The following is a 22,428-nucleotide window of genomic DNA, read 5'->3' as shown; positions in this document are numbered from 1 at the left end:
AATATCCATACAATCATTAATCACCAACACTTGAAAAGTTGATAAATATTATCAGTATTGTCTTATTATTTCAATAATTCCTATTGACGGTAAGAAAACTGAGAAAACGTAGTGTATATCTTAGCTAAGATGACAATGCTGCATGCACGTTCACACAGCTTATCTTGGCTCTCCGCTTCGTACAAAAAGAGCGTTGGCAATTCATGGTCACGATCTTGATGACTCATGCCAAGAAAAGTATCAGAATGTACAGGGAGAAACATTATTGTGCCCGTATATACTGCTTTATCTTTAACCCAAAATGCTTCGTTAAAATCATGCCAATTCTCTTGTGCAATCAACAAATGATAATTTCAAAAGAATGTGACTTTTGGGATGTTGCAGCAGGCTACTTACAGCTGAAGCCTGTCTCACGGTGAGAGCCATCAGCCCGTCCTGCCACTCCAGGGTAAGTTTGTTGATCTCCCCGTACAGCTCACCCATGGTGACCGACTTGGGGTTCAGGACGTAGGTGCGCACTGGTTGGTAGTAAGGCACGTCTTCACCGGCGGCATGGAGGTCTGTCAGGGTCTTGGCCAGGCACTACCAGGATGGGATGATAAATCCATGTTGTAAAACATAATGCAACAGCACATTTCATGAATGAAAGTAATTCCCACGATGGCAAGCAGCCTATGGCTTATGTTCACAGGCCTCGAATTAACCGACGGCCACCGACGGCCATGGCCGTCGGTGCCCCTCTCGTTGGCCGCAATGCCTTTTGTTTTTTTATCAAAGTTACGGCCAAAAAAAATGTGCCCTTTTTCTCGGGGCCGTGGTGCCCTTTTAGAATGAAAGTTATTATTTATGACGTATGATATGCCCTTTCTCAAAGTCTCTTTAATAAGCTTGAACAACTTTCCTGATCTCAAATATCATACCTTCAGTTCACTCACGTCCCGATGTATCTGATTCAAACTCAAAGTATCTTTCCGAGATACGAGACGACGTGTACGTACATGTAATGTACGCCCGACCAGCTTTTACCGTCCCGACTGCCTCCGCAGCGCAGCGCAGCGGCCGCGAGTACTCAGTATACTAGCTAGGCAGCGCATATTCAGATAGAGTAGTAAAGAGTGAACTCCAAGTTCACCAAGAAAAAAGAAAAATCCCACGATGCCAAGGTGTGCCAGACTGGGGAATGGGGAGGGGTGGAGAGAGAGAGAGACCAATCAACAGAAGAAACCGCGCGTACTGGCGCATTCTTGGAGGTCATGAACAGTCTGTCACAGACTAATCATAGCAATCGACACGCGCACGCAAATTCCTTTGCCTTGTGGTTTTGCCAGCCAGCTGTCGGAATGTGCTTTGAAGTTTCATGGCAGCCTGGCTGGCCTGAAAGGGTGTCGAGTTTCAATCAATACCTACACTGTTGTTTTATTCCTGTTTTAAAAAATGTTGTTTCACCTGATAGAAACGCGGAGATCGGGAATGTGTTACAGCTGTAGGGAAGAGGTTTTGTTGTGTGTTGCACTTTGTGTGTGTGTGTGTTTTTTTTTTTTCTCGCTTTGTTTTTCTTCTTTCTTTTTTCATAAACACCAAACATGCCCTTTCCAATGTGGCCTTGGTGCCCCTCTGACTGACTTAAGTGCCCTGGCCTCTTGGAAAAAGTGCCCTTTTCTAAATGGCCTTGCCCCTCCAAAATCCTATTTCGAGGCCTGTGTTCAAAGGATTAATATCATCAGATATACTTTTTCCTGTAAGCATAGAAATGTTTTTCTTGTACTCCTACTTTCGGAACAAGTTATCAGTTTGGGCAAGAATTTCATTTTTAACACATTCTTATTTTTTTAAATCAAACTGATTCATGAGAAACCACTCCAATTGCAACTTCATAGTCTGAAATAACTTACGTGTAAAATATATTCATTATTACATATAGCATGTACATTCACTGATTACTCTATTTACCACACATATCACTGTGAAGTATATGTAATAAACACACACAGTAACAAGAAAATGGGTGACAGGGATGATACTATCTGTTTTGTTACAAGGTTGAATGTGCCAATTTATCAAATAGTTCTGTAAGTATTGCTGATTCCCTTTGCCAGTGGGTGAGAGTGAGGTCAGTCATCTACACACAGGGGCACATACAGGAATTCCGTAAAGGGGAGGCGACTTTACAAAATTAAAAGGGCGGCGCATGTGCCCCCCTCATTTTTTTCTTTTTAACAAAAAATAAAGAGGAGACACGCGCCCGGTGCGCCCCCCCCCCCCCCCCGATCCGCCACTGACACACCATTGCCTCATACCTCATACACAGTGGTCTTGCCTCCTCCAGTGGGACCGACGAGCATGACGCCGTGTCTGACGATCATGGTCTCGTACAGCTGGATGACCTTCTTCACCATGCAGTCCTCTGGCTGGAGGTTCTTGGCCACCAGGGACTCGATGATGGTCTTCTGCAGCAGGCCGTAGTCGTGCTCAGGCAGCACCGAGCCCGGGAACAGATCGGACAGGATGCCCTGGAGACAAACGAGAGGAGAGAAAATCAACCACATTTGAAAATGATTCCATCTCCTTTTGCCTAAAACTATCAGATGACTTCATAATATACAGGCTCATTAGAGGCCAAACTACATTGCACAGCATAATCTTTCTTTTTATAATCTATTGGCATTTCCCTCATAATATAACTGTGCCATATTGCTTCTTAAGGCATCCATACAGTCATAACTATCGCTCAGTTTATAGTTGACACATACTTTCTTCTCTTCGTCATGTAAGATATTTCCAATAGTGATAGCTAGTTCAGGCAAATGCAATTATGAACTGATGTACTTTCTTTTTAGATTGACTTTGCTATGTTTCTTCACTGTAATTGACTACGTGGAACAGTCCCTCACACATGAAATTTCCTACCTTGAATACTATCAACTATTCATTACATTCCATAGGAAGATTTGCAACTTTTCTTTTTTAGCAAAACTGGAAAGCTGCAGATTCCTGATTTAGGCCTTGCAAACATTCTTTCCCTGCTCATCATATCATATTGGCAAGTAATTATGATTTTTGTTCTTTTTCTTAAGTGATATGTCTCCATGATATTGCTGGAGCTAGTTCAGTCAAGAAAATATGCACACTTCAAGTTAATAGAATTGTTTCTGTATAAGGCAATTACATATGTATTTGTAAGGCAAAAACAAATGCATAATCATGTAATTACCATTTCTACAATACCATTCCCATAACCCGTTGAGGACGAGTCCCTAGTATACTCAGGCAGGTGTCTACGGGAAATGCGTGTTGTAGCAAAATCGAACTGTCCTCAACGGGTTAATATCACACTGCTTCTCATGGGTCCATGGTTACGCTGGGCGTATGGAATCATCTCACTTGTTCTCATGGATCTCAAGAATGTTACCTTGAAAAGGACGGCATCATCCGCCAGGAACTTGGGCAGGTTGCTGTCCCTGAGAGCTCGGATCAGCACGATGTCCTCGCCAAGGTCGGGATTGCTGCGCTTGAGGGCGCCGGCCATCACGAGCACGGACTTGACGGCGCGCATGCCAAAGTCGTAGTGGTCCTGCTGGGACAGCTGCTCGGAGCAGAGCTTGTACATCTGGGTCATCTTTCGGGCGAGGTTGCGGGAGGACTCAAAGCCCTCAGAGTACAGGATCACTTCAGCGATGAGAGCTGTAGATCAAAGCACATCAGATCACATCAAAATCACGATGATTCATTACCCAAATCTGGCAGATTAGCATAACATGACAAGGATCACTTATTTTGTAACACATTCACAAAGAAATGTGCAGGGGGTAAAAGGCAAAGACCCTTTGCCTCTTATTGGGAAAGACACTGAATAGTAGAGTAGAGTATGGAATAGTGCCAACATGTCAAATACAAGACTGTTTGTACAGACTACTGTATCAAAACAATAAGCAGCACATTTCATTATGCCAGATTCTGATTTGCTCAAAAAATAAGTCTTACATTTTTTAGATGTTTGGTTTTATACACAAACTCAGTGAGATTGGCCTTGAGGGACAAGACCTCTATTCCTAGGCTTCCTTTTTTCTTTTGTTTTAGTTTTTGTTTCTGTTTTTGCCTTTCTGGAAGCATTTTCCAATGATACAATCATGGGGTTGACACAGACAATTTTCTTAGCAGAATACTCTCAATTTCAAGGCCTATATTTTGAAGACTTTTCCTTCTTCAGTTCTGAAGTATAATTGACAATCCCAACACTTACCGTAATCTGGAACCATCATAGAGATGGGCCTGAAGAGAGCCTTGAGGTTGTCTGGCAGCTCAGTTCTCCCAGCATACCCAGGGTTCATGGTGATGAAGGCAGCACATGACGGAATCAGCTTGATCTCACGACCCTCAAACATGAAGCGGGACAGCTGTAGGAGAAAGCATATGACATATACTAGAATTTGTTGGCTATACATTTACTTCCATGAAAGTTGTGGGAGTGTTTCCTGTGAGGTTTGTACTCGTAGTGCACTATACTTTAGTTGTAGCTTGTAATGCTTACTAATATAGTAATCTCCTAAAATGACAGTCACTTTTAGTTGCAACTTGTAATGCTTACTGGTATAGTAAACTCATCAGATGACAGTCACTTTAGTTATAAAAAAGAGTAGGCAGGGAATGATCATCAATGTTAAAGGGACTGTAAAGTACTGGTTGAGGTGGGGATTCATGTTTTGAACATTCCTAAGTGAGATAATGAAAAGCCTCTCATGAAATATGAAAGAGCATGTAATTTTAAGAAGGATTCAAAATTTATTTGATGAAAATTGGTTTTCAAATGGCTGAGATATCCCAAAAAGTGCTAATAATAAAAGGCGATATGCCACAACTTTATTAGGATCTCTTTGTTTCACCTTGTTTTTGGATATCTCAGCCATTTCAAAAACGATTTCCATCGAATAAACTTTTGAGACCCCTTAGAACTGCATGCTCTTTGACATCTCATAGAGTGGTTTCTGAATATCTCGCAAAACGTTAAAAGCTAAATCCTCACCTCGACCAGAACTGTACACACTCTTTAAGTCTCTCCTAGAAGGGAACACGAGTCATTTCCAAGAACAAAATTAAATGAAGCGAAATGACAAGAGAAAAGATTGCTCACCTTGGCAGCCTTGGCATTTCTGATGGTGATGAGCTGCTGAGCGATGACAGACAACACCTCAATGTCGATCCTGTTGAACTCATCAAAGCAGCACCACGCCCCCGATTGGGCCAGACCGGAGAAGAACCGCCCCATCATCTTGTAGTCAAGGCCGTCGGAACAGTTGAAGACCACGCACTGCTTGGCCAGACCCTTGGCTAAGTCCTTGGTGGTCTCGGTCTTACCAGTGCCTGCTGGTCCGGCCGGTGCTCCCCCAAGGTCTAGCTGGAGGGCACCCATCAGACAGAGGTAGCATCGATCCTGGACAGACAGAAAGGATATTTAGTATTCATGGAAACAGTCACAACGTCACCTTTAAATACTGTGAAGGACATCCTCACGCACTTCCTAATTTAGTTACTTGCTTCTTTTTATGTATGCAGATGCAATTGATGATACTGCTTGTTTGCTGGAAATGCAATGCTATCAGAAAATGACCAAAACTTCTGTTAACTTTTTAAAGAACAAAAGAATGAATGCCAACCTTTCTTACACAAAAGAACATCTTAACCAACAGTGAGCTACGGGGATTGGAGAGGGTTCTATCTCAGTCAAGTTTAATCTTGGATGATTTAACACATTTTCTTGCTTTTTCATGCATGCTGGTGCTATGGGTGATACTGCCGTTTGTTGGAAATGCAATGTTGTCAGATAATGACCAGAACCTACATCATCTCTCAAGAAAATATAACAATAAATACCAAATTTCATTACAATGTTGCAAAGGCACGTTAAGGAACAGTGAGGTAGGGTGGGTAGAGAGGGGATGACTAAACATATTTTCTATATATACATTTTACATGAGTTTTAGAACATCTACTTTCATGACAGCAAAGTGCTTTCAACTCACAGTGAGTGGGGTGATGACCAGACGGGGCGAGGCCCCGAGGTACTCATAGCCATAGATGTACTGCGAGGTGGACATGCGCACCACGCAGTTGTCCAGCTCCAGGTCCCAGTAGTAACGCAGCTGCTTAACCCACTCAAAGTTGTTGGAGGAGTCCACCTTGTTCTTGACCATGCTGGTGATAATGTCCCTGGCGTGGACATCGATGGTGATCTGGGCTCCTAGGATAGCTCTGACCAGCTTTGGCAGTTGGCCTCGTACCATGGCGGCCAGCTGGTTTAGATTCTGCAAACCAAAACAACAGACACTCATTGCAGGATTTCTTTGCTGGGCCAGGATATTGCAAAGAATGACATCAAACTGAGAGTTGGGAAACATGATCTAAGTCATGACACTGATAGTTACACATCAACTCAACGGTCCAGGATTGGGGTATGATGTTGATTTAAGAAGACATGCATTGTGCTTTGAAACACAACATATTTTTCAGTATGTCAGAAACAGAATTATGATTAGTATAGATATCAAAGGGTGACTAAATCCAAGAAGCCTCATCAAAATATCAAATTGGCTTGCACCCTGAAAAAGAAGACATGACCCTGCAGGGCTGTATTTGAGATTGATGAGACATGGTACAATCTGAATTATACCATCAAAACATTGAAATTGATTGTGAATTTATCACATATTCAAAGAAAGTTATGTCCTCAATGACTGAAATGTAACAAAAGATATCAATACAAACTTCACAGTTAAACTCTGTTAGAGTCTGCTCTATTTTGACAGGACATCAATAGCTGTCACATAATACTCTTATTGAGGCAAACTGATCCCTTAAAGGTAGGGAATCCCGTTTGCATGCCTTAAATGAAGAGTTGTATAAATACAATGGTATGTTGAAGAGAGTATCATTTTAGAAACTCCCATAAAGTATTGAAAGTGGAAGGTAACATTTTGTACATTTTTTTGACCGTTAGATTTTGAATAGAATTTTTTTCGGGGCTCACCGTAAATTCCAGTACATTACTAGGCTAGCTTTGCAGACCCATGCACTGCATGTGTGTTCATCATGTATATTTTGTGAGGAAAGTTCATCAACACAAGCCTCATTTCTACATACATTCTTGCCACACACTCTATATGTTATTACATCAGCTCTTGTACTTTTAGATTTGTGATTATAGATAACAAATACAGAAGACTGCAACAAAAAGGCTTAAGCGTGGCTGACACACAGAACTACTGAGTAGTTGAGTTTTGTGCATTATTCAAATTTTAGATAACTGTTGACTTCCAAATTTCTAAGTAGTGGCCTAAGCAAGTCCCCTGAGGTTCATATTTAATGTTTTGCTGCATTTTGGGAGGTCTGTAAAAGGTATCCCCTACCTTTAATATCAACTTAATGAAACAGGCCTGGCTACACGACTTACGTCAAAGTTCTTCCCTTCAAACTCCTTCATGGCCTCATGTCTATCTCCGTCTGTCTCCAAAACCTCGGTCACATCTCGAGCCCACATGGTTTGAGACACAGTCAGAACAACCTGCACATAACAGACAGTTTAGTTAATCACAGTCACTTCAGAAGGGTTCATGCATTTGTGCTGGGAACATAAAACTTTTCAAGATGTAGCATGAGACTCACTGATACAAAATATTTAGCAGCAGCAAACTATGATCAATGTGCTGTACATGCTTACACACTGGAACTAAGTGAGATGAAATATGACATATTTCCTTGATTACTGATGCATGCTTATTTGCCAAGCATTTGTTTTTTATTTCTTATTGTACTGTATGTTGTTGTTGTTGTGTTGTGATGTTGCTTTATCAGTATCAGTATCCAAATTATATACACCATTGTGCAAGGCTTAAACCATCCTGGCAAACATCCACAAATGAAAACACAAGAACGCATTTATAATAGTACAACAGAGAGAGAGATAGAGAGAAAAAAAAAAAGACTCGTCTGACTGCACCTGTGAGGGGTTGTTTGCGATCCACTCTTCCTTGGGCTTGAGCTCATAGTCTGCCAGCGCTGCCTTGGTGATGCGGCGCAGGGAGGACATCATGGCCTCCTCCACCTTGCCCAGCCAGTCCTCCACGTTGCCTCTGGCCTTCAGTCCCTTGCCCAGGCCCACCTTCTCGTTCTCCGGCGAGATCATGGCGATGATGTCATTGGTGCTCGTCGTGGCTTGATCTGGAATGCCATTGAGGGAAAGGAAAGCACATTTATTGCATTAGAGGAAAGTCACTGAATTTGCAAATGTTGTGAGAAGATGATACACATAATATTTGGAAATTGAATGAGCTAAGTACAACCAGTTGTCCCTCTGAAGTGTATACAAGAAATCGTTTTTGGCTTCATAAAACAATCAGTGCGGAGACATTTTAAAATGCATAGTTTGATGTAACTAAAGTATGGTATGTCAATGGTCAAGTTTCAAGAGGAATCAAAATAGCTAAATGACAATCACCAGATTAAAGGGCAAGACATAAACACAATGACAGAGGGTTGTTTGTTACTCTTTTTGAGTTAGCACAACCACAGGTGTTTTGGGGGAGTTGTTGTACGCGGTATTCATAACCCACTCATGTCGACTTCACAACATTGGAAAGAAGATTAGTTTTAAAACAAGACAATTCTTAAAACTGACAAACCTTTGTCCCCAGTAGGGGAGCTCTTGCCGTCGGCTGCCACTGTGCCAAACTCCAGCTTGGCAATGGCATCAAAGCATTTCCTGAGATGGGGCTGCACAGCGTGTGGATTACGGGTCTGAGACAGGATCTCCAGCAGCTCATCATTAGACAGAAAGTAAAACCTGCAAGATAACCAGGCAAGGGATACTCTTCATGGTCAGCCATGTTGAAGTTCTTTTACATCTCGTCAAAACTACATAACTTCATCATCTCCCATGTGAAGTAAATTCATGTTATCATTGACAATGGCAAGAATACAGTGCAAACCTTATGTTTACTTACTGTTGTATTAGTCTCATTTCTCACGTTTCCTTCAATACTCATATTTCTATAAATACAGGATGATCATGACGTCTATTTTTTTTCTTTGCAAGATCAAAGTGAATCAAACACAACCAGTATATCTAAGTTGATTACAAAACAGTACTTAGAGTATGTCTGAAACAAAGATTATGTAAGTCAGAAAAAAAAAGGGGGTAATGACACACTACCAATACACCACTGCATATCAGCACAAAGATTTGCACCATATTGGATATCACTACTGATGGCACCACTTTGCCCTTTTATCCATTGATTGGTACTCAATGACAAAGCTGAAATCAGCACGCATCTGTTGGTACAGCATGTACAGATAAAAGCAATGACGTATACACAGGTGTACAAGGGAATCAACAGGTGTCCAATTAGGGCACTCACCTCGGGAACACGCATCGCTTGGACTCCAAGTATGCCTCGAGGCATTTCTGGATCTGGTCCAAGAGGGCGTTGTTATTCTTGAACGTCTCGAGGAGGCCAGGCTGGGTGGCGGCACGGATGGCCAGGGGCAGACGGTTGACCTTACGCATGATCTCCTTCCAGGACTTGTCCACCTGCATGAACATCTTGGCCTCAGCGGGCAGCTGTCGCTGGATGTCTGGAGCACTGAAGATGCTCTCCAAGTAGAGCCAGTTCCTCTGGCATGTCAGCCACTCATCCTAGGGGGAGGGGGAAGATGAAGGGACAAACTTGTGAAAGTCAGACTACACTATCTGATGATCAAAATAGATCAAGAGAGACAGAAAAAGAAAAACAAACACAAGAAAAATATCAGAATTACTGGTAAATGTCAGGTAGATAGGGAAATGATACAGTCAACTATTACTGATGTTTAATATACTGACATGATATTATTCACTGAGGCAGCATCACTTGTTAGAAGATATTTGAGGGGAAAAAATAGAGAGAGAAAAAAAGCACCACAGTCTTACCAGTGTCTCATTGAAGAGGGCAAGATTCCTGACCCACTCATCCACTCTGGGCTTGATGGGTCCGACGTGGCGCGAGCTGGCAATGGTGGAGATGTTGACCTGGGAGTCGTCCAGGAGAACCTGGATGTCGTCCGTGCCTCCGAGGATGAAGACATCCTTGGAGTCGCGGTGAGGGAGCACGACAAACTCTGTCGTCTTCCACGAGTCTTCCACCTGTTGGATGATAGCATACGACAATAGTCCACATAATCATCTCTTCGCACAACATGTAGATGTCTTGTCTAATCGAACTTAAAAGTTTAGGTTTAGACGTGTCTGAAACTCAACAAGGGCACTAAAAGGAAGCTTGGATATATGAAAAATGGCACCCAAACATACGCAGATGAAAATGCTTTGCCATTGGGAGGTACATCTCACCATAATATTTTCTCAGGTCACAAAGAACAAAAAAATTCTCCTCCATGTATAACACTCTCATCCTTATCTGCAACGGCTAAATAATACTTTTTTTCCCCTCTCTCTGCTTAAAAACAGAGAATATATCTTCTATATGAATTTATATGATTATAAACCCTGGTCATTCAATAAAAAATACCACCTTAATTTCTATTGTGTTCCAGATGTCCCTTGAATGCTTGTTAGACATGAGGGAAATGAACATTTGATCATATCTAAGCATGTTCCTGAAATGAAATGACACTTTGAAAAACAGAAGACATCTTTGAAATGCACAATACCTGCTCCAAAAGCTGTGCTCAAATTTAGAAACCTTGCACATTTCTTCTTATTTTTTCTGTCTATAGAAGTCATGACATGAATTTCAAATGATTTCAATTTCAACAAGGGAAAGTAAGAGGCATGCTTGAATAAGAAGAGTCCATTCTAAACAGAGGGGAATCCTCACCTTCTTCAGCAGAGCCTCAAGGGCTGCTTCACTGGACGCCTGCCCAGAGACCTCCTCGATCTCCTCGGTGAAGTTGAAGGCTTCGAGCTTGGTGAGGAGGCCCAGAGTGAGGGGCTCCTCCGAGGTGAACTTGTGGTTGAGGATGGTTTCCACCTTCTCCCAGTGGCGCTGCTTCAGGGACGGGTTCCGCAGGTTGACGATCACAGGCAGCTGTGGGAGACACAAGAGACATACAGCCAAAGAGTAAGAGTTTTGATTGGGGACAGGCCTTGCAAAGTCAAGCTGTAGATATACACATTTAGCTAATACCACACATCTTGCATTGAAATTCCAAGAAGAGACAATGCATTTCCTGTACAGTTCACATTTACAAGATATCCACCACTCCTTTCAAATAAGAACACAAGTTTATATTGCAATATAAAACAGGGCATCCTTTTCTGTGCATTCTTTGATGTTTCATTACTTTTTTCTAAAATATTTTTTTCACACATATCTACTTGGGACAAACATAATTTTTTTGAATGTTATTTCAGCTTGAATGCATTGCTATTTCCGATTAGGAGCACAGTCTTTTATCAGATATTGTTCTTAAATGATTTCCCATGCATTGGTATCCTCTGAAAAAAAATAACTTACTGAGCACTAATGATGGCAAGGTGCTGCATAGAAATCAAAATAGAAAATCTGGCAAAACTGAGCATTCTTTCATGTACATGTTCTAACATGAATGAAACATGTAACACATGTTAGAAAGTAATGAAACAAAGTGAATATTGCTGCAAAGGAGAAAAAAATCATTAACAAACATAGTACAGCGATATGAATTGATGGAAAATCTGACAGTCACCTTCTCTCGCATGGCCTCCACCTTCTCCTTGAGTTTGGGAACCACATGGTTTGGAGGCAAACCTTTCTCCAGCTGATGCACCGACTTGCCGTACTTGGCGACGTTTGTCGACAACTCCTCTGGATCAAGCCCATTGAAGTCAGCCTATGGAGTAAAAAAAAAAAAAAAGAGCAATGGAAGTGCAAAAATGTTGGACTTTTTTTTTTTTTTTTTTGGGGGGGGGGGGACACAAGCTGGCATCGTGACATAGGACCTTGTAGCATAGCTGCTAACAGTACTTACCCACGATAATGGCGACGGTTTTTGCATTAATTACTTTTAAGGCTATGATTGAGTTAATACATCTTTTGGAATTGGTCTGAGACACCTTGCAGGTCCAAGCCTTCACTTACAGAGGTGCAACTAGAAATGGAATGAGAGTCCTTAAATGATATCTCATGTGGGTTAACATTTCAAGATATTCTTTTCGCAGTAACAATGTAACATTACGAGAACAGATTTAATGAAAGCAAGAGATTATCAAGCAGAGGGGTGAAAGATATGGGGTATGAGTTTTCTTCAATTTGTCTCCCTCTGTACAAATGACATGTGTAAGATCGCAACTGCTGATCTACATTTTCAACAAACATGTTGGAAGAAAGTAACCAGCGGGAATCGAACTTGTCATCTACTGCTTTCTGAGCAGCGACACTACCACCAGGCTGTCCCTGGTTGTTGGCAATGACACAATGAACTTGGAACAAATGCCCAAGCTTCAAATTTCCGACATTGTTAGGTTGAGTAGTCTAAGGCGGACAAGGCATATTGAATGTTAAAAATGTAGATCAGCGGTTACAATCTCACAAATTTCATTTGTACAGATGGAGACAAATTTAGTGTTCTTGTTATCTTCCTACAATGGGAAAACACACAATGCAGCAGTATGTCACCACTCTTACCTCCGTCCATCCATTTGTCATGATGTCCCACTCATCCAGTGAGTCCCACAAAAGCTGCTTGAGTTTCAGCTCTGCGTGTGTCTCCTCCAGCTCCTCATACTTTGTCACTTCCACCTACAGGATTCATACAAGAGTACATCATCTTGGATACACCAGCTTCAAATTCTCTCCTTTGAGCACTTTGTGCATGTATTTCACACATAAGAAAGGCATGCTCTTTTGAGAGAAGAGTCTCAGTGTTACATAGGAGAGGTTTACTGGTTCAAATCTTAGGCTAGACTCAGACTTTCACTCTGGCCTGTGGCACAACTATGGTGGCCAAGGCACTTTACATGGAGGTAGCATATAGTAGCTCCAAAGAGATACTGTACAACATTGAACCCTAAGATGAATAGATAATGGCACAGAGCACAATAATTAAGTCAACTGTGCTGTCACTGCTACTGACATATTGTAATCAGTCATCACTTTCACATCATGCCACATGAAACCTGGTTTCAGTCAAAACATTTTTCTAATGTGGCAACAGCCAGTTGATGTTGCTTTTAGCCTCAGGAGTCTCTGTAGCTTGTTTTTGCCATTCCTACATCTATGATTGTGATAAAGTTTGAGTAAGAATAATTGTCATCACTAATGCAAGGAAAGAAAGAAGTTTTCACACGTTGCGAGCAGTCCACTAAAGTTGATGTGCACATGTAAATAAGAAGACACAGAGCAACCACAGGAACATATTGAAGCATGCCAGAAATACATGCACAAGAGAAGTAGATCAAAATCCCTAACAAACCACATCAGGGTCCCCCTCTCCTAATTAACTATGACAAGGCTCACTGGCCACTATCATTCCTTCTCTATATTTGCAATTGTGAATTGACTGATCAGAATAGTTTATCAATCAGAGGATATAATGGACCGGTAAGGTTACTGTTACAGTGCAGAGGGTAACTTTGTTAATCAAACAGCTATTTACTATTTCATGTCCTTGCCAATTAACCAATCTTGAAATGAGCTACAGTAAACGCACTCTCACGATGGTGCAACGACAATAAGATTGCACTGCTGACCGAGGAAAAATTATAGCAGAAAGGAGATGCTATTCTTTACCTTGAAATTCTTCTGGTATGACTTGAAGGTGAAGGCTTGCTTCTGCAACTCATCAAGGGTGGTGCCCAGCTTGGTCAGGATGGCTTTGACTTTCTCCTTGTCTGCATTCACATCCAAGATTATGGGATTCTGCAATACACCAAAATATAGGAATTTGTTATTGGCATGTTTATACTCTCATACTTTGAAACAGCAAGTGAATAAACTCAAGATGATGGGTCTGTGCAAAAAGTTTCAGTGCATTCATTGTCAAGGGTATTAGCTTTCCTGTATAGGAATGATTGCTGAGCTCTCGATAAGATAAAGGTGTGTTTAAATTTCAAGTATCATCTTGTATGGTGAACAAAGCAAAATATTGAAATCACGAAACATCATCATTTGCTCGATATTTTGATACTTTATTTTGTGAGAAAGCCAATAGATGTAAGAAGCACTTAAAGAAAACACTAGGAAATTTGTATATGTTTTCTCATGGATTGTTGAAAAACTCCTAAATAGAGACATACATTCTTTTAAATATTCTTAAAATCTTAAATTTTCACTTTAAATCACAAAGATGCTACACAAGTGAGCTATGTAGAGCCAACAATCGTGTCAAGACAGATGGGAAACATGATACGGAAAAATTGTTAAGTCTGCACAAAAAAGAAGCCAATATTCACACTAACCTGCGATTCCTGCTTGACCCCCTTGACCTCGCGGTTGAGCTGAGAGATATCCTTGTCCATGTGGTTGCAGAACTTGTCAATGTTGGCGTCCCTCTCGCCCACCGCCTTGTCTATGGCATCCTTGACGGCCGTAACCGAGGGCGACAAGGTCTGGTAGACGGCAAAGTCTTCCGGGGGCGTCGGCACTTGGTACTTATCAATCAGGTCGTACATATCCTTGACGATGTTGGCCTCTGCTTCCAGAGCATCAATCTAAGAGCAGGCAGACGAGAATATATAAACACAAAAACTATTAATAAAAATACAACAAAAAAAAATTAATATAAAATTGCATCCTAAAAAAAATCACTGCTACATCCCTTCGTATAAGAGGAGATGGAACAATAAGGAATTGTTGTTGTTGTTGTTGTTTCATATATATATCACTTCCATACCAGATAACAGCCTTTTCAACAGCACTACCTGTTTACATCACATAAACCACATGTGAAATTTATCAACATCACTCCTCGTATATGACAAAGTGTATCAATCTCGAAATTTTAAAAACATAAATAATATACCACTAGAGGAGAAAAGAGAGAGAGGGAGAATTATGCTATCAAAGAGAGAAAAATGGAGAAAGACAGAGAAGAGCATGATCATTTTGCTTCAAAAAGAAGAGAAAAACATATAGGATGACAAAAGACTCACCCTGAGCTGAATTTCATCCAGGAAGGTGAGGCTCTCCACAAACTCCAGTGTAGTCTGTGGTACCACCTCCAGCTTGTACTGTGCATCTTGGCACTCGGCGATCAGCAAGTCCATCTGCTTCTTGGACTGCTTCGGCAGCATGTCGTTGATGACCTGCGATGAGAGAGAGAGAGCGAGCACAGAAAAATTCAATACCCCACATGCTATCACCATGGAATCTATGATGTGATTAAGTCTGTGATCTAAACGTCAACTCCTGGGTCCAGGAACTTCAAAGGGTACAAAACATAAAGGCTCGAATTCACAAAAGTAGTTTAAACCTGGTTTAAACCTAGACCATGGTCCAAAATAAGCGTGAAATAGGAAAACCTTTGACATGGATGTATGAATGCACGTTTGTTACTGGACGTCTGTTGGTGCATGCAATCTATCAATCGTATTTGCATAAACTATGGTTTAAATTTGTACCACCTTCGTGAATTTGGGCCATACAGTCTGTGAAAAGAGGAAGGGAGTAAGTCGTCTTCTTCAATCTCAAGCCATTCATCATTGTGGAGTGACACTGCAAGACATATTTCATGAATATGCATGTATGCAAATTAATGAATTCATCCAAGGAAAACCATGTGGATGAAAAAAAAAAAAGTTTCTGGAGAGAGAGAGATTGCACACATGATGCTTGAGAAATATAGTTAGTTCTTGTCAATTCCTCCTAAATATTCAGTGGTGCTGAAGCCTATCATTGTTCAGGTGTTGCAAAGATGATGAGTTTCCTTTTGATTACCCCATCTCCTCATTGAGGTTGTTACACATATAACAGCGAATACTGATAAGAAACTGTCTGTCACTGTTTCTACCCCTTCTATTTTTTCCTGACCCCCTAAACTCACATTAGACAAACATGACTAGGTTCTATCATCCCACTGAGAAGTATGCTAGACTAGAGCAACTCACATTGAGACACCGGAGTGGAGACGGGATGACTTTGCTCTTCATCTGGGCGCCGTCCACCAGCAGCATGCCAATGCTGCGACGCTCCTTGATGGACACTGCCTGCTTGTGCTGGGTGTGGTAGCGGTCAAGGGCCTCAGCAAAAAACTGGACATCTGGAAGTGAGAGGAGGATTTATTGCGCTGGGTTAAGATATCAGATCTAAATTCACAAAATGCAAAAATCACAGTAGTAGGTGGTTCCATTCTGTTTTCGTTATCGCTGATATTGGTCTGATCATCACTAGGTATTATGGAATCAGTATTTACAAGTGCAGGAAAGTTTCAAAATGACACACGGACATTCAGCAAAAAGAAAGAAAATACTGATGGTAATGGAGACAAAGCACACAAAATGTGTACCTCTGCATACCTAAAATGCACAACAATCAAGGCACAGCTGATCAAGTTCAATCATCGCACTATTTTTACATGTGCTGTTCTCTGAAAGGACCATGTGGGTGAGAGTTTGGTTGACTGATGGGAGAGACCAGTAATTTTAATATCTATCATGACAGCATGAAGATTTGCTCCAGCCTCAAGTAAATTTCATACTCTGCAAATGGTTTGACAATACACCCATGCAGACTGTCTACTTGAAGATACATTACGTGCAGGTTGGCATAAAAAAAAGAGGAAAATACACTTAGGGCTTATTTCTCTCTCCCAGTAAACTTACCAGGTTCCTGAGCACTGAGAGCATCCAAGTCTGTGCTCTCATTCTCTCGGTAGAACTCACGGAAAGGTTCAAAGGTGTCAGCGTACTGGTTAGCAGCATCAAATGCCTTGTTGACTGCATCCTGCATGGAAAACAGTACAGGAGTACATTGTCAGAGAAGTACAAAGCAAAGTGTTCTCAAAATCAGACAAACCAGTAGTCATTCACTGGTAATTGATGTCATTCTTTTTTCTTTTTTTTTTAATGTCCTATTGATTTTATAGTATCTATTCATTTTATAGTATCTATTCATTTTTTTTTTTAAAAGAATGATCCATTTAATTCAAGTGTCATTATGCTATCATTGCTGATACTTTGAAGCGTACCGAGTGCTGTATCAGATTTGCTTGGGTTGTTGTTTCTTTTTAGAATTTCTGTCCCAGTGAATTCTGTCCTTGAAACTCTATCTTGGTTCAATTCCAAAGCATATGAGGGAGAGAGAGAGATCTCTCTTCTCCACCCCCTCATTCTTTCTATTTCTCTGTAGACTACAATTCATGACTAGGTTCAGGACATTTTCAAGTTTTCAGGTCACAAAGCAAAGGACTTACTCTGATGCTCTGAATGACCCCTTGGAGATGTTTGTCATCCTCAAACATTGTGTCCAGACTTGGGCCATCCCCTGCCGTCTTCTCCTCCAGCTTCCCATTGATGATTGGTCTGCAAGGCAAGAGATGTAGAGGTTATATCATCATCATCACGAAATAACATCATTTACTATTTTGCTAAGAAATAGACCTGTTTAATCAACTATATACATTCAGTCTGATTCTACACCAGAAGTCTGCCAGAAGTTTATTTTGTTGACTGACAATTTCCATTCCCATGATACAACATTTAACACAATCCACCATCAACTGGAGTAATCTTAGTGCTCTGTCCATTCTTACCATGATTTTGAAATCATAAGTTTATCCCCCATATACCCATAATGCACGGGACATTTCTTTTCTCTTTTAAAAAAATATTGCTATTTCTAAATGATATCATAGTACTATCACTTGTAAAATTGCACCTCATATGACTGGTCTTTGTACCCGGGTAAAATTGTGCAAAATTTTGTCATGGCAAATATGGGCGGCAGGAACAAAAAAAAAAGTTTTACCTTGTGAATGCATCAAAGTATGTGTCTGGGACCAGGTTCTCAACACCGAGCACACAGTCCTGGAATCGCTTGATGGTCTCTGCTATCCCGTCCTGGTAGTCATCCACATTAGGACTGAAGAGGATGTTGAGGGGCTCCAGGACAAACTCGGTGAGGTAGAGCGGGGCCAGGACTGGCTGTTCGGTGCCACCGATGCCGTCATCTGCCAGGTTATTGGCTGGGGGGCCACCGTTCACCGAGGCAGCATTGTTGGTCCCACCAACAGTTGTGGCCTGCGTTGAACGGGAAAGCAGATGGTGAAAAAGACGAGAAATGTTTTCATTTAATACAAATCAGATGATGAAATCAGGCACACTTCATATCTGGTTCATTTATAGTATTCCATAGCATATTTGCATCTCTCAGTGTTTCTGTGCTCATTAGGGTATGTAAAGGACAAAGGTATAATGTAGATCCTCAATCTTAAGGTCTGCCATCTACTAATACATTTGTGGCAGAGTTCTGAATTCCATGTCAACTGGCAATCACGGCTGTAATATCAACAAAACATGCATTTTGAAAATTATTAACAGAGAAAAAATGGGGAGGGGGATGTCATGAATACTGGTACGCAGAGGATGAAAAGAAATATGAAGGGAAATAAACAGCTTCAGGTGTAACCACACTATCAACAAGAGTATCTCTGAAATCTTCTCATTTTGAGTCTGAAGTCAGAACTCACTTTGTCATCATCTTTGTCCTCCTCCTCTTCCTCCTCCCTGCCCTGGATCTGGGCCAGGGTCGGGGTGTTCTGCAGCTGCTCTCTCAGGTAGTTGAGCAGGGTGGTGACAGAGTTCACAGCCAGCACGTGCATGGTGTTCACGATCAGGTAGTCGGCCAGGCGGATGAAACTGGTGGGGGGGGGGAAAAAAGACAAATTAATGTATCACATAACACACTGGAGAGAAAAATGGATGAGCACTTTGATCAAGAGTAACAATCAATTGTAAATAATTGCTAATTTTGAAACAACCATTCTGATTGGCTCAGGGTCTGCCCTATTAAGAAGACATGCATGCAACAATGATTTTGATTGGCCAGTGACAATCAGTTGCAAGTTGCGTTTAAACGCAAAGTTTCTAGCAACGGGGCCTAAGTCATGTTAAGCAGCATCTTATGAGAAACTTAATGGATGGCTGTCTCCATTTTATGACCTTACTGTTACTTGTCCTGTGCTTCACACACTAGCTCTGTCTGCAAAATGACAGTTTTTCATGTTCACATGCATGCCACCTATTTACTAAGATTACAGAAGATCATAATGTTCTTGGAAGGCCCTATAAACTGAAGTAGTAGATGAATTTGTCATTCATTTATCCCCCAAACCCCACTTTTTATGTTTTTGCTGACTTTTGAAAATATATCTTTAAAAAGTGTAGTCATATATAATTTTGTCAATCCCTGTGAGCTTTACTGTTATCATACAATGTATATTAAATTTTCTTTCTTGTATTTTCATCAGCAGAACAACTTGGACACTTAGAAAATGCCATCACAATACAACAAGTGCTTATCACAGCCTAATATTTCTTTTTTCTTTGTGTGGGTTTAAGGACTGCTACAATGGCTTTATAAAAGTAGCCCTCTTATTCGGTCAAAGTGAGGTATATAAAAAGACAGAGAAGTCTACAGACCTTCCCCTCCCACCCCTTCCCCATCCCAATGGTACCATGAAGATGAAGACTCTCACCATGTCAACCTCCTGCAGTGACTTCGCTTGTTGGCTTGCTCCGTGTACGTCATCTTGTCTGGGGCATCCTGGTAGAGATCCATGTCAAAGTTGCTCTGCATCATGTAGCTGGAGTCGGCTGTACCAGGAGGCACTCCGTCTTCTGTAGATAGGGAGAATAAACAGACCCTTGAGAGAAGAGGCAGAAAATGTGACTCTAAAGGCATGTCTGTATAGTTCCTATCACATGTCCCATATATGCAGCGTACCAGATAGGCGACATGTGTGACATTGCAGGCTACAACCTTAACAAATTCCGACATTCATGATTTTTTACATTGTTCTTGTTTTTACCATAATCACTTTTCTGTCTTCATTTCTTTATTTGTCTTGTTTGTTTTGTTTTGTTTTGTTTGTTTTTAGTTTTTTTTTGTATTTTTTTGTTTTTTGGGCTTTTTTTTTCTTTTTTTGCTGTTATGACTGTGACTAGAAGATAAAGAGAACACCACTGAGATTGATATTTATTCTTGCATGAGGAATTAGCAACGAAATTGAATTTAAGAACTCATGTGCATGATCACAATCACACTTTCTAACTGCCTGCAGAATAGATGACATTTCACAGAATCAAATTTGAGAGTCGATGCTTTTACTGGGACAAAATAGGAACATTACAAGTCACTGCTAAAACTGTTACCATAGTTTGACTGTTCCCAGGAAGTTTCAGTAGTAAACTGACATAAAAAGGGAGGACTTGTCCAAGGGGAAAGGAATCTGCATGAATAACAGTCAATGACCAATGAGAGCTTTACCCTGTTGAAAGCAATGGAAAGGAAGTTTCAGAAAGAAGTGGAGCCTAGAAGCCTGAAAAGGGAGAGACAGTTTGAAATTCTGATAAATAAACTGGAGGTTATGTTGAATCAATACCTCCGGGAGTGTCGTTGTCCAGGAAGTAGTCGTCTGGGGTGAAGCCAGCTTCCAGGAGGGCGGTCCTACAAGCACTCCTCACCACCTCCTTCACCAGCTCACGGAACTCAGCCAGACGACCAGACACCTGCGAGGGACAGATATGGAAAAAAAACAAATATGCGTCTAGACATCTGTCTCTCATTGGGGGAGGGGCATTAGATAATTGGAACAGCATAAAAGGAATAAATCTGGTGTTTCTGGAGATTTTTGTCTTTTGAATACTGTTTGGGCACATAGAGAGCCACATATAAATATGACACGAATTGAATTCTGCCCCTCTTGACAGCAAGAACTTCACAATAGTCAGGCACGTGCTGTGTGTTCATGCATAATAAATGGTATCATAAGTGCATAATGGTATCATAATGATTAGGCTTGAGCATTTGAGCAGATACCCAATTACAAATGACACATGAAGTACTTGAAATAGCAGAAGTCTTCCCCAAGTTTATTAAAAAGACTACAATTCCATCTGACAGTTACCATTTACTTGAGCAGTGGCCTTCTTGTAAAAAGCCAGGCTCACAAGCATTGACAATGCTTACAGGAAAGCATAAAAGGTTGACAAGTAATTGGTACCTATTTCTTCTGTAAGCTTTGCTAGACTGTAGGTCTTCAGTTTTCAGGTATTAAAAATAACAGATGTAAGTAATATTAAATCAAAATCATCTTCTGCCCAGGTCTCTCAGTCTGGCTGGTCAATTGAGCTGAGACCAGACTGACATCAGGGGTGTCAGAAACACATCCACTTCAGGGGAATTACCATTACTGCAAATTACTCATTATGGTACATTGTCACAATTATATACGTGTAAAACAAGAATCAATTATTGCACAAACAAACAATGGTCCTAATAGTGGAGCTAGCATGCCTCCCAAATGTTTTAGGCATTGTACTTTGGTTAGTGGTACGGCGTCGTGGGAGTGCCAAATCAAGTTGTGCTATGTGCAATCTCGAGCTCCTTAACTAATACATAATAGCTTTGAGAATAGCAATGTCACTTGCCGTGCAATTCACAAATTGCTCTTTACATAGGCTATGACTTCTAGAAATGCTTGCAGAAATGAGCCGCTACAGTCTACTGCATGATTATGTAATATTCAGAAAGAATGAGAGTGTGCATGCAAGAGTCCTGCAGTCATTCCAAGGGAAGTCCCATACCTCATTCAGCTGTGTGAACTGAGCCATAGTGAATTCATTGAGTGTGTAGGTGTGGCCTTTCTCCACCTTGCAGAGACCCATGTCACTGATGCGGTAGCACATCTCTCTCACGTTCAGCAGAGCTGGCCTCAGGGACTGGGGTAAAGAGAGAGCGTATCTCATGTTATGACATTCCTTTCCTGCAAGTAACATGCATGTAACTTTACTCTCTACACTTCTCAACTTGACAATATCACTTCACTCCATAGAAAAACAAGGGTACATTCTTAGACATTCCAGGAATATACTAAAATATCTTTGAGGGATAATTTTCAAAATAATTCCACTGATGATTGTTGTTGTAGTTGTTGTTGTTGTTGTTGTTGTGGTTTTTTTTTTTTTTGGTTTGGTCTTGGTTTTTGGAGGGTGCCCTTAAAACTCACAAGTCTCAAATATGTAATATCAAAATTCTAGGTGTTTAGATATTGAAGCAAACACTGCATTTTATTTTTTCTAAACTTAAAGAGGTTTCCATGTATACATACTAACATCTAGATGCCACTAGAACTCAAGTGTGTTGGGATAGAAAACCTTGTCTTAGCTTATGTTGGTGTCACCTGCTACAACAAATGTTCACCTACCATGTGCGATCAAAAGTCCCTACAGACTCTCAATGTGAG

The 22,428-nt window shown here is 41.0% G+C and overlaps 1 protein-coding gene across 1 annotated transcript in view; it reads right to left on the bottom strand.

Moving 5' to 3' along the window:
* LOC140238152 (dynein axonemal heavy chain 6-like) overlaps nucleotides 1-22,428 on the bottom strand; it is a 63,371-nt gene that overhangs the window by 36,049 nt on the left and 4,894 nt on the right. The window contains exons 6-30 of the mRNA XM_072318091.1: nucleotides 21,770-21,904; nucleotides 20,566-20,692; nucleotides 19,660-19,801; nucleotides 18,652-18,820; nucleotides 17,931-18,202; nucleotides 17,377-17,485; nucleotides 16,787-16,907; nucleotides 16,073-16,224; nucleotides 15,119-15,271; nucleotides 14,426-14,677; nucleotides 13,758-13,886; nucleotides 12,654-12,767; nucleotides 11,716-11,859; nucleotides 10,866-11,075; nucleotides 9,962-10,174; nucleotides 9,411-9,688; nucleotides 8,673-8,833; nucleotides 7,991-8,211; nucleotides 7,445-7,555; nucleotides 6,018-6,299; nucleotides 5,129-5,428; nucleotides 4,241-4,394; nucleotides 3,410-3,681; nucleotides 2,298-2,510; nucleotides 397-582 (exon numbers count right to left, since the gene is read on the bottom strand). Coding sequence (XP_072174192.1) covers nucleotides 397-582; nucleotides 2,298-2,510; nucleotides 3,410-3,681; nucleotides 4,241-4,394; nucleotides 5,129-5,428; nucleotides 6,018-6,299; nucleotides 7,445-7,555; nucleotides 7,991-8,211; nucleotides 8,673-8,833; nucleotides 9,411-9,688; nucleotides 9,962-10,174; nucleotides 10,866-11,075; nucleotides 11,716-11,859; nucleotides 12,654-12,767; nucleotides 13,758-13,886; nucleotides 14,426-14,677; nucleotides 15,119-15,271; nucleotides 16,073-16,224; nucleotides 16,787-16,907; nucleotides 17,377-17,485; nucleotides 17,931-18,202; nucleotides 18,652-18,820; nucleotides 19,660-19,801; nucleotides 20,566-20,692; nucleotides 21,770-21,904 — 4,620 coding nt within the window. The remainder of the gene's footprint in view (nucleotides 1-396; nucleotides 583-2,297; nucleotides 2,511-3,409; nucleotides 3,682-4,240; nucleotides 4,395-5,128; nucleotides 5,429-6,017; nucleotides 6,300-7,444; nucleotides 7,556-7,990; nucleotides 8,212-8,672; nucleotides 8,834-9,410; nucleotides 9,689-9,961; nucleotides 10,175-10,865; nucleotides 11,076-11,715; nucleotides 11,860-12,653; nucleotides 12,768-13,757; nucleotides 13,887-14,425; nucleotides 14,678-15,118; nucleotides 15,272-16,072; nucleotides 16,225-16,786; nucleotides 16,908-17,376; nucleotides 17,486-17,930; nucleotides 18,203-18,651; nucleotides 18,821-19,659; nucleotides 19,802-20,565; nucleotides 20,693-21,769; nucleotides 21,905-22,428) is intronic.

This window comes from Diadema setosum, chromosome 14, assembly GCF_964275005.1.
Source record: "Diadema setosum chromosome 14, eeDiaSeto1, whole genome shotgun sequence".
NCBI lineage: Eukaryota > Metazoa > Echinodermata > Echinoidea > Diadematoida > Diadematidae > Diadema > Diadema setosum.
The sequence above is the reverse complement of the archived record's forward strand: the minus strand, read 5'-3'. Positions and strand labels throughout refer to the sequence as shown.